The sequence below is a fragment of the Procambarus clarkii genome, chromosome 17, assembly GCF_040958095.1.
Source record: "Procambarus clarkii isolate CNS0578487 chromosome 17, FALCON_Pclarkii_2.0, whole genome shotgun sequence".
Lineage (NCBI taxonomy): Eukaryota > Metazoa > Arthropoda > Malacostraca > Decapoda > Cambaridae > Procambarus > Procambarus clarkii.
The window spans coordinates 44,420,321-44,432,518 of record NC_091166.1 but is presented as its reverse complement, the minus strand read 5'-3'; the positions used below and the strand labels follow the sequence as shown (position 1 = coordinate 44,432,518).

The 12,198-nt window shown below is 44.6% G+C and overlaps 1 protein-coding gene across 8 annotated transcripts in view; it reads right to left on the bottom strand.

The window, feature by feature from the left end:
* The window catches only part of LOC123772510 (decapping and exoribonuclease protein), a 38,566-nt gene that overhangs the window by 19,597 nt on the left and 6,771 nt on the right, over positions 1-12,198 (bottom strand). The window contains exons 1-4 of one of the 8 annotated variants that reach the window (XM_069325919.1): positions 12,032-12,184; positions 9,039-9,315; positions 5,987-6,138; positions 3,376-3,468 (exon numbers count right to left, since the gene is read on the bottom strand). In XM_069325919.1, the coding sequence (XP_069182020.1) occupies positions 3,376-3,468; positions 5,987-6,138; positions 9,039-9,137 (344 nt within the window). In that variant the 5' untranslated portion in view covers positions 9,138-9,315; positions 12,032-12,184. The other 7 variants (XM_069325920.1, XM_069325914.1, XM_069325918.1 and 4 more) reach the window with 7 other exon arrangements.

The following is a 12,198-nucleotide window of genomic DNA, read 5'->3' as shown; positions in this document are numbered from 1 at the left end:
GCCCCACAACAAATCCGAGCTAGCCCCTGAACCTCGGATGAATCGGAATGTGCCAATACCCGTCCTTGAGGTCCAGGGACACCATCCAAGCGTCCGGCTCCAACAGAAGACTGACCTGGGATAAAGTAGTCATCCGAAAGGAGGGGCAATAAACCCACGGATTCAGATGGCACAAGTCCAGAATGAACCTGAGGTCCACGCAGTCCCTTTTCGGGACCAGAAACAGGCAGGAAAATCACCTGAGGGACAAGGTCGTTTTGACCACACCCAAGCAAATCCACTCCAGGACTACTTGACAGCGCGAAGGAGAAGAGGCCTGCCTCGCCAGCCCCGAACCCCCTGAAGGAGGATGGGCTACCCAACGCCACCACATGCTGCACGAAACGACCCGAAACGCCCACAAATTGTAGGACCAGGTGCGAGCAAACAAGGCGAGCTTCCTTCCCCCCCCACTGCCCCGTCAATAGGACCAACCACAAGCGCCTACACACCTTACGAGCACCCAAACGACGCACAGGGCGATCACCTCGCCGAACAGCAACAGACAATACTGAAGGCTGCACCGGCGCCGAATCTGTCACCACTGGCCTACCAAGACGGGAAGAACCCCGTGCCCTGGCACGACCCTGCCAGCAAGGCCCTTCACGAGCCCCCCAGAGGACTAACTAATCCGACAAAGGACAGCAACTAGCTGAAGTTGCCTGCAGATACTGCACAACCGCAGACTCCGCAAACAGCAATGAACAAAAAGGCAAAGACACTTAAGAACCAGGGCCCAAGCTGATTCCAAGGAAGAAGCGAGCACCACCTGCCAACACATGAGTAGAGACGCAAAACATCGCAAAATCGCAACCTACAGGAGCAGTGCGAACAACTTCAACAAAGCAGATGACGCACGCGCCGCTGAGGGCAATGCATCAGACCCAGAGGTGGCCCCAAGTGCCTCCACATCCACCTCAAGCCAGTCTGTTGACACCTTAAGGAAGGAGAAGAAATGCAAAGCCGAAGCCAACAGGCCACGCATGTGCAAATCCTCAGCGACCAAGGCAGCCAAAAGGGAAGGAACTGCATATGACGCTGCATCACACCAATATCCCACAGAAGGGCAGAGGTGAACAAGCACGCATTGAGATGCTCCAATTCCCCCACAGGGAAAACCTGCAACGCCGTCTGAGCCTTCCTACACTCAAGCGTGCGGGATCGACAGAATGTATGCCAAGCCTCCAAAGAGAAGAGAGGGCAGTCAGCTAACCAGGACGACTGTGGAACTTCATAACAAACCCAGTAAAGACATGAAGATCCATACACGAAGGAATGCGGATCCATTACGAAAGCATAATCCAGGTCGCACAGGAGATAAGCCCCAAGGGCTTCCCACACCACATGGGATGGGATGCGGGAAGCCAAAAACCTCTGGAAAGACCGAACCGAAAAACCGACGAGATTACGGAACCAAACCTGGGAAGGGGTAGATGCCAAATCCAATTCGTACGAGGAGGGAGCGAAAGAGAACCCCTCACCTGTAACATCAAGTCCCGCTCCAAGGGTACAAAAACCTAGGCGGGGTCCAATGGGGCCTCAAGACCCCCAAGGCAACCCCTCCCCCGCCCCAGGAACTTCACCCCGAGGACCCAGGGCCGAGCCGTCCTCCAAACCCCCCGCCTCTAAAGAAAAGGCAGGAGTAGCCGAAAAAGCAGGAATGAAGGGGGACCCACTGGTCAGACCCAGAAGCTCCGGCTGGAGGACCAGGATCGAATGCCTCCACTGCCTCCCCGGAAGGGGACTTCCCTGAGACTACCAGTCTCAATACCAACTAGAACCTGCCCCGACTCCGAAACCCTCAGACGTTGCACCCGCATATCATGATGAGTAGCTTGGGTGAAATTGAGAATATACAAACAACAAACATCTCATGACTCCTAGTCAAAAGAAACACAGACCCTATAGGGTCACAGACCTGCCATGCTGCCTATAGGCAGCATGTCGGAAGCACAACCAGTGATTGTCACCCTGAGACAAAGGGACAGAGCAACCATCAACCTCGCACGAAGTAAAAGGAAGACTCCGGGGTCGCATCCATTGGAACAAGGAACCCCTATAGGGTTTCTCAGGGCTCTTAGCCTAGGGAAGATGCTAAGGGAAGCCCAGATAGCGTACAGCCAACCAGCACCCCAACTACCAAGCAAACTGCTAAAAGCTGCACCCCCGAGGACGTGTACACTCACAGGGGTTTTAGGAGAGGACCACCAAGAACAATAGGGTATGACCAACCAAGAGGCAGACCATCCACCAAGCAGAGAAAATAAAAAGAAAAAGAAAAATCCTGCAAGAGGACAATGTACCCAGGTGGAACAGAGCCAACCGGTATGAGAGGTGATAACAAGCTGCACTGTACCCTGTGTCACAACCAGTAATAAAAACTACCCCCTACCCAGAGCCAAACAGGGGTAAACAAAAACCCCAGTTGACTCCAAGGGCGGTCTATAACCGAGCAGTAAAATACACAGCGGAGGTAGACCCCAAGGTGACTTGTGGAAGGTTGCCCCAAGCCCCAAGGGCAGTACTTACACAACACCTAGGGATAGGAAACTCTAGGCACATGCAGCCCGAGTACTTGAGGAATAATACTCCTGGTTCACACACCAACCTTAGAGATAACTACGCTACAAGGCACAGAAACTGAGACAAAATCTGGAACCAGAGGCACACAACCTTGCCAGCAACAGCAACACATCAGCCAAGAACTGGGGGTGTGAATTGCCGGTGTGAGGGTCTGGGGCTTCCCCTTTCCCCCTCCCAGGGAGGTGGGGGGGGGGGGAAGGTGAACAGACAGTGGCGTGACAATGTGATGACGTCATGCTAGTTTGCTCATTTTTATTTGGGGAGTTTTGTCCACTCGTTTGGATTTCAATAGCAATATTTTCACCAGAATATGGGTTTATTTTAGGGTGCCTACCTTTCTGGGTGCCAGATCCGGTTGATGGCAGACACAGAATGCTCCCAACCACACGGAGGTTCCTATAGGCCATTGCTCCTTGTGCCTCTCTGAGTGGGGCCAGATTCTGGCTTGTGGTCCCCAGTAGGCAAGAACTCCATGTACATTGACTGATTCCAGAAAGCTAATATATCCATATCAGCCTGGATAGCTCCGGGGAACCGACAGGCTCGCCCCAGAAAGAAATGTCAAAAGCTTGAACATCAATTCATTTGGATTACTCAAGAGACTTTAAAACTGTCAGAGTAATAATTACAAGTGTCATAATATCTTATACTGATGGAATAACATATATGTACTCTATTAATGCATGAAAACATTTACCATTCATGACAAGTAATAAAACCCTTAAGAGATAGCAACATTCATCAATCACTTACTTTGTGGCACAGACAATCCAGCCTTCTCTTTCATATGGAGTGCACAGAAGCTCTGTCATTAATCCCCTAAAGCAGATGAAGTCTGTTGAAAGGCTACAAAAACAATGACACATTATTAACAAAAATACAGAATGTTACACTCAAGATAAAATATATTTTGATGACAGTCACACACAACTTTAAAGACTAAAACTAAAGACAGTTTCAGTCTTTAAGGTTATAACAAATACACAAAATGAACAGTAGAGATGCCATAGGTACAATCAGAGAACACACCACTTAGGACATCAAAGGTCCATGCCTATTTCAATATCCTCCCCCAAGTACTGTATAAGAAATATTTCCAGAACAAAATTGGACTTTCAAAACAAAATTTGTTCCTTGCAAGTGCTGAACCAAACAGGTTCATGGGGGCCTGCGGGCCGCTCCAAGCAACAGCCTGGTGGACCAAACTCTCACAAGTCAAGCCTGGCCTCGGGCCGGGCTTGGGGAGTAGAAGAACTCCCTGAACCCCATCAACCAGGTATCAACCAGGTTGTACATAGTGAATATTTGGGGAGCTGGTGGCTGAGCAGGGAGGTGGTGACTGAGCGAACAGAATATTGGATGCGTGATCCTGTGGTTCCCGGGCTCGATCCCGGGCACCGGCGAGAAAGAAACCGGCAGAGTTTCTTTCACCCTGATGCTCCTGTTACCTAGCAGTAAATAGGTACCTGGGAGTTAGTCAGCTGTCACGGGCTGCTTCCTGGGGGTGGAGGCCTGGTTGAGGACTGGGCCGTGGGGACACTAAGGCCCGAAATTATCTCAAGATAACCTCAAGAAGAAGATGCAGGCTATCCAAACAACAGTCTGTTGGATCAAGGTTTAAGAAGTCAAGCCTGACCCCAGGCCAAGCTTGTGGAGTAGAACTACTCCCAGAACCCTCTCCAGGTACAATCCAGGTACAGTATATATTATTATCCCATTCCACTGAAATAATGAAAGGATTTAAATTTACAGATTGAGTATGACAGAGTCCTTGACACTAACTAGAGTATCTTGAAATGATTTCAGGGCTTAGTATCCCCGTGGCCTGGTCCTTGACCAGGCCTCCTTTTTGTTATACATCCCCAGGAAGCAGCTCGTAGCAGCTGTCTAACGCCCAGGTACCTATTTACTGCTAGGTGAACAGGATCATCAGGGTGAAAGAATCTCTGCCCATTTGTTTCAGCCTCTGCCAACCCGAACCCGAAACCTTAGGACTACGAATCCCGGGCACTGTCCACTCAGCTGTCAGGCCCCCCTAATCTATTCACTTCACGAGGAGAGGAGGGGACGAGCTCTATCAAAGAATCAAGACTTGCTTGAGTGATGCAATCGAAGGCCCAGCACTTGACGCCTTCACATCCTCAGAAAGCCAGTCCGAATACAGCTCCAGAAAAATAAAGAAGCACAAGACCAAAGCCAAATGACCACGAGCTCGATGGTCATCAACCAAGGCAGCCAAAAGCATGGAGACCTGAGCGCGCAAACTGAGAAAACCTTACGCCAAGAGCCTTAGTTTATTGTACCCAAAACCCTCAAGCGTGCGGGTACAACCATAACCATGCCAAGCCTCAAAAGCAAAGAAAGGGCAGTCTACAAGCCAGAAAGACCCAGGAACCTCATAACACCCAGTATGGGAAAGAGGAATCGAACTCAAAAGATTCTGGGTTCAGAATAGAGTCGAGTTCTGGGTCCCTCAGGAGGTAACAACTTAGCTGGCACAACCACACAGGGCAAAATCCAGACAGGAGAATGAGGCATAGATAACGTCTGCTCCGTACGACATCAGTCAACGAACTACCAGTGTCAGCACTTGGGCCGCCTGAGTGGGACCCTCCTTCCCCCTCCCGGATTAGGGGAGGGGGTCACTAACGAGCAAATGCACTAGTTGATTAGACATTTGCTTGTTTGTTGTTTCCTCTTAGGGGATAGAGGGAGGGGGAGTTCTTGATCTTTGTTCAAGTCTTGGGTTGCAATGTTTTACCAGTAGGGGTTTGTAATGGTTCGCCTACCTTTTTGGGCGATACCCCCAGTCGATAGCAGACATGACTATACTCTCATAAAGTGGAATGTTCGTAAGCCATTGTTCCCTGTGCCTCTCTGAGGGAACCAGGTTCTGGCTCGTGGTTTCCAGTAGGCAAGAACTCCTATTAACTGATGCTCTAGACATTACAGTATAGCAAATATCAGTCAATCAGCTTCAGGGAGCCGACGGGGCTCCCCTCAGAAAAGTATTCTATAATAACATTGTATTAGAGTAAAATGCAAAAAGCAAATAATAAAACAAACAGTAAATGATTTAAATGGAAATAAAAACAGGAGCTACATGTACATTATTTATTTATGCACCTCTTTAGAGGGGGGCCAGGTTATGGCATCTGGTCCATGGTAGGCTTATAATGACTCACAAGGGCCTGGTGTGGATTCAAATGGGTGTTACTATCCACGGAGCTTTCAGAGGAGCCCTCCCAGAAAATGTATTTGAATCCTGTATTATTTTTTAAATCATTTAGAATATTCTTCAAATATCTCTTTAACAGATTCATAAAAGCAGCCACATTTTAAATGGATAATAAATAAAACTTACCATTTAAGTGATTTTCCAGTAGATTCTTTTGTGTGAAACTTAAAGGAGTTGTGGAGAATCCATTCCAACAAACGGTCCAGTTTTTCATGTTGCGTTTCTTCAAAAATTTTTCTTGTCACTTTATCGAGGCCCACATTCAGATCATACTCCACCTGATATAACATTATATTTAGCATTAAAATAAGACACATTTAAAGCTTTCTGGGTAAGTCACTCAACTGCTCCTTACTGCAAGTGTCTAGTTCTCTTTTGGACAATATTTACCTAAATCATGCCCAGTTAGTACCAATGCAATGGAGATCTCATTATGCCATCCCTACAGGGGTGAACAGAGGGGCAACACTTTGAGAAGTCTCAATCCAGCCCAGATTAGCAATAAGTAGGTTCATTTAACTACAATGGACCCTCCATAATTTGGACCGCCATATAACAGATCCCTTTAAATAACAAGTGTGAGTTAGTTACCTGATCACCCATCCTAAAATCATTTTTCTTGGAAAATCCAAATTCCTGAGGGACTGCAGTAAAAACTGGAAAGTCATTATGTAATTTCGAAACTATATATTCGTTTCCATTTATGTGATTCTTGCTTTAATAACCCTTAAACCATTCCCATCATTCTCAAGTGACCGCTCCAAGCAAATTACCTGGAGGCAATTTGAGGTACCCAGTAATATTAAAAAATCCCACCAATTCTAAGGAGACATCAATTGGCACTAGAAACCTCTAGCACTCATTTGTCATATTGTAAAAAAAAGTTCCAAGAGCCTTAGTTTTTTTCCCGAGTCTTAGTAAAATGATGCATACCAGTCCTAGCATATCACCATCCAGCCACTGAATATACAAGGTGGCCATGCTAGGGACCATTGATGCCCAGTATATATACAAGACATTTGGAAGACGTTCACGTTGAAGAGGAATATATTTCAAGTACAAAAGGTAACATGAGTATTATCCCTTAGAATATGAAACAAGTTACTCCAACAGCAAGGAAAGTGAGACAGAGGAATGAGGCTGAAGCGACTGTGACCAACAAGATGCTTCACTGACAAAACCTAAAGAATACCTGGAGAAAGTTTTGAGAGTTCTTCTACTCCCTGAGCCCTACCTGGGGCCAAGCTCAACTTGTGATAACTTGGTCCAACAGGCTGTTGTTTGGAGAGGCCCACAGGTCCACATACTCACTACAACCTGGTTGGTCTGGTATTTCTTGCAAGAACTTATGTAAATGGTTCTTGAAGATATCCACCTTTTGTTCTGGCAATATTTCAAATGCTTGTTGGGAGGGTGCTGAACAGCCATGGACTCCTGATGTTCAGACAATGCTCTCTGATTATGCCTATGGCACCTCTACTCTTCGCTGGTTTTATTCTACATTTCCTTCCGCATCTTTTGCTCCAGTATGTTGTTACTTTACTGTGCAAATTTGGGTCTTGGCCTTCTAGTATGTTATATGTAAAAATTATTTGATATCTTTCTCATCTCTTTTCCCGAGAGTACATTTTGAGAACTTTGAGAGGGTCCCAATATGTTGTTTTATCATTTCTATGCGTGTAGCATAGGTTCTCTGTATCCTCTCTAATTCAGAAATCTCTCCTGCTCTGAAAGGGTAAGTGAATACTGAGCAGTATTCAAGACGGGAAAGCACCAGTGTTTTAAATATTATTTAAAAGTGTGTTTAAACATGTACACTTTGAGTTGCCAATTAGAGCATATTTGTTGCAAAAATACTGAAAATGCGATGATGGTGATCTTGTTGCTAGTATGCTCATGTTAGTGGTAACCATATGTTGGTTTTCAAGGTGCAAGATAACCTAGCTTCATCAGTGGTTGTGGTGGAAAAACTATTTTCAGGTGAAGGTAATTTGCTTCCACAAGGTTCTAACTGTGATGACAACAGTAATATTGTGTGATCTGTACTAGTCATAGTGGTAGTGATGATCACTATACTGATAGTAAAGCAAGTGCTTACCTCTCAGAGACTACAGGGGAGCAAGATCTAGCTCGTTTTGCCAGGCCTCCTAGTCATTTATACCTGGCACATGAATTGTCCCTCACAACATTAAAGCTTTCATCATAGTTTTTTCTTAAAAAGTTGTGGAAGGAATTGGCTTCAGCAACCTCTTCCTTCAATGTATTCAACTTGCCGACTAGATCAAATGCTCGGGCAAACGCTTTACTTGGGCAAAACACTTACCATATTCTGCGACTGCTTACACCCACCCTTACCAAGTGGTCTAAATCCAAACTTTGGTTTCTGCTTCACCATTACACTTCCGGTGTATTCAGCAAGCCTGGCAGTACGTATGACAGTATGGTAGCTGATGTCCCTCATGCTTGTGGGGTTTAATTGTCATGTACAAGATGTTGGCTAGGTTGTTATAGCTTCTCCATCTGATTCTGAAATGGCAAAAAACAGATACGGGTAATCAGAATGTGCTTTGGGGTTTCTGGAACCCTCAGACATGCTTGTTGCATCTGTCATTCAGATTATTGGGTTCAGGGTTCCTATTGGGCTACTTCAACTCTGTGGGATCGAGTTTCCTGTTTCAGGCTTTTATAGCCCGCCTACCACAGCTGGTGTGAATGTCAATCCCTCTGCAATTTTCAAGGAGGTTTCTAGCTACTTCCTCTGCTATTTCTGCTTTGTCTGGTTCTGAAGGCTTCAGTTTGCTCAGTGTCCTTCATCGGATCCAGATTCTGTTGAATTTCAGGAGTTCATAGATTATAACAGGAGCAGAACTGAAGAGGCATCATCCAGAGTTGCACCACTCTATCTATATTCTAGGCTGGATTGAGTATTCTCTAGTGTCTCCACAGTACCAGCATGATCTGACAGGGACATGTTCTGACAGGGAAGATTCTAGCCAAGCCATTGCAAAACACCGACTGTTTCAAATGTTGCTGATCCTATCAGGATGAAAGTGAGATCTTGCCTAAGGAAGTGACCAACTTTAGTAGCTCAGCAACACATATTAATAAATGAAGTTCAGAGAAAAAATAATATTTGAGTAAACTGAATTTACTGAAAATTTAATACTGTATCACATACCTTCTTAGACTCCTTCCAATTGACACTTATAAAGTGGAGGTTTCGCTTATCTTGACAAAATTTTCTTTTTTCATCCAAACAAAAGTCACCGATGAACATTGGCCTCCGCAGCACAGCTGCAGCAAAATTATACTTGTTGCGAGGATGGACCTCAAAATGGCCAATAATGGAATTTTGTCTTGGCTCCTGCTTTCCTTGTTTTATTGAATTGCTGCAATTTTCTTGTCTATCATTGGGAAGTATAAGATTTTCCCCTTCATTTCTTTTTCTTTTAAATCTGTAAAATTGCATGAAAATTTATAACAATTAAAAAATTTCTTACACTTTATCAAGTACATGTATGTTGTTGTTCATGTATCAAAGAATAATAAACAAATCATTACAGCACAGTGCAGTACAGGAAATGTGTGGAAAGAGTAAATGAACAGTTCCATAATGAGTTTGTGCAAAATGAGGTTTTTGGAGAACCAGACACAATGCCAATTCCAGAGAAGACCATCGAGTCAGTGGCATATCTAGAGTATGGTAAGTATGGCACATACCCTGGGCACCACCTGAAAGGGGGCGTCACTGAGTACTTTCTGTTAAATTCAGATACGTTATCCTCGGAAAGTGCAAACAAAATTTTCTTCAGATGTATGATCTGTATTTGATTATATTATTATTATTATTATATGCAGTTACAGGATATGATGACCAAACCATTCTGGAAAACCATTTGGTCCATCCTGGACCATTATCAAGTCAATTGACCACACAATTGACTTGATAATGGTTCAGGACGGACCAAAACGTCACCATCTCTTCATCTTCTGGTGTGTAGTTTGGTCATCATATCTTCAGCCAGATTATTGTGTCTCACCGTCTGAGTTAAAGGATATATTTCTTACTGTTAATTGCATTGCATACTATGTACATATAAAAATCTACTTTTCATGTTCATAACATAATATGTTATTAAAAATGCCATTTCCTTATTTTAGAGCATTGTGCTATGCTAAGTGTAGAAAGAGAAGAAACTGACACCACTGACTTTGAGCACATCATACACATCATACTTTGAGCACACTTTTTGCATCGGTGAAAGCAAGGAAGGTGCAGTTGTCATTTTCAAATAGAATCATAATTTGTCAACTAAAAGATTAATGAACTTGACTGGTTTTTTGAGCTGATTTTATGTTAAAGTTATCTGAGAGATGGTGTCAGATGTTTGGACATGGGGCACAATTTCAGTGCTTGCCATAGGTGCTATACTCCTGAGATACATCACTCCATATAGTACACAAAGTGTTTTGAGATGAAATGAAAAAAATTACTCAAGGAGTTAAGAAGTAAAACAGTTGAACCAGATGGAGTTTCACCGTGGGTTCTGAGAGAATGTGCACCTGAACTGAGCATTCAACTTCAATTAATATTTAAGACATCTTTGTGTATAGGATTCTTAGCATATATATGGAAAAAAGATAAATATGAGAAAATAAATTGGTGCAATGAGGAGGTTTAAACCAGCAATCAAAGAACTTCCAGCTATGCACCTTGCCTCTGTACCACGACTTGGTGTAAGTTATAGAACCTGTAAATTTCAGTGAATCCAGAGGAATTTTTCTTTTCATTTATATATACAAGAGTTCTTACATTCTTATAAAGCCACTGACACACAGCATTTAGGGCAGGTTCTTAATCATAATTTTCCCTGGAATACGATCCACCAAATCGTTAAACAACCAGGTACCCATTCACTGCTGGATGAACAGAGGCGTACAGTTAAGGACTGGCGCATAGTCAATCCTCCCGAGTCAGGATTCGAACACAGGCCAAATCTCTCAAAGTGCGGGGTGGGAATGTTACCACTATGCCACGGGGACTAGGTAAACTGAAGAAATCTGGAGCTTTCTACTGAAGCCAGTCCCAAAACCTGGAGTGTGCAGAGATCCTTTACTGCTAGAATCCACTCAGTAAAACATCTAAACTATTGGGGCCGACTAACATGCCTAAATCTGTTCTGTATTCACTTGAGTGTAGGCGGGAGAGAAACATAATAATTTACACATGGAAAAATAGTAGCGAGGCTGGTCCTAAACCTGCACACAGAAATAACACCACATGAGACCAGAAGGCATGGCAGGATGTGCAGAATACTCCTGTTGAAAAGCAGAGGTGCAACAGGTACTCTGAGAGAGAACTCTGTCAACATCAGAGGCCCGAGACTGTTCAACACGCTTCCACTACACATAAGGGGCATAACTGGCTGACCCCCCTCACAGTGCTCAAGAGAGAACTGGATAAGCACCTCCAAAAGATACCTGATCAACCAGGCTGTGACTTAAATGTCAGGCTGCCTGCAGCCATGTCCATCAGCCTGATTGACCAGTCCAGCAAAAGGAGACCTAGTCAAGCCCTTGGCCGCGGGGACGCTAAGCCCTGAAATCCTCTCAAGGTAACCTCAAGACAAGGTAAGCACTCTGGTATAGCTAAATGTAGTTTATCAACCATACACTTCAGCTTCGGATACAAAGAAATCACACTAACATATATATCAATGAGAAAATCAATTGGAGCACCAAGCTGATTCAAGTCACCTCATTGCCTATACTGTACCAATAAAATGGAAACAAAACACGAAGCAATTGGTCCCCGCAGAACAACAGAGTCCTAGGAAGGCTAGCACTTAGCTTGAAACAGTAGGGATTGCCCGCGATCTGATGGACTAGAATCCCTATGAGCCGTATGTTTGATCTGTACTACAGAGTACAGCATCAATAACAGAACTGAGACAGGGAGCTGACTGAGAGCATGTGATAATCAGACCACCTGGTGGTGGTAATCAGTACCAACTAGTTCCGAGCCAGCTTGAATGAATCCCCTGTTCTGTGTGAATCACTTGCAGAGCTGTTTGGCTATTACGATGCATTATTTTCAGTGAGCCTTTCAGTTGTCTGTAAAGCTGCGCTTATTGTATGGAAGCTTTTTCTGGTCAGGTGGTGGATTGTCACCTGCTCCCTGCACTTCTGTGAAAGGGAGGGCCAGGTTATGGCTGTGGTCCCTGGTAAGCCAAACTGAACTTCTGTGACTGATGCGACTTTATAATATGGAGCAATTTCAGCAAAACAGCTCAGGAAGCCACCAAGGGCTCTGTTACGGTATCGCCATCTTCATTAGA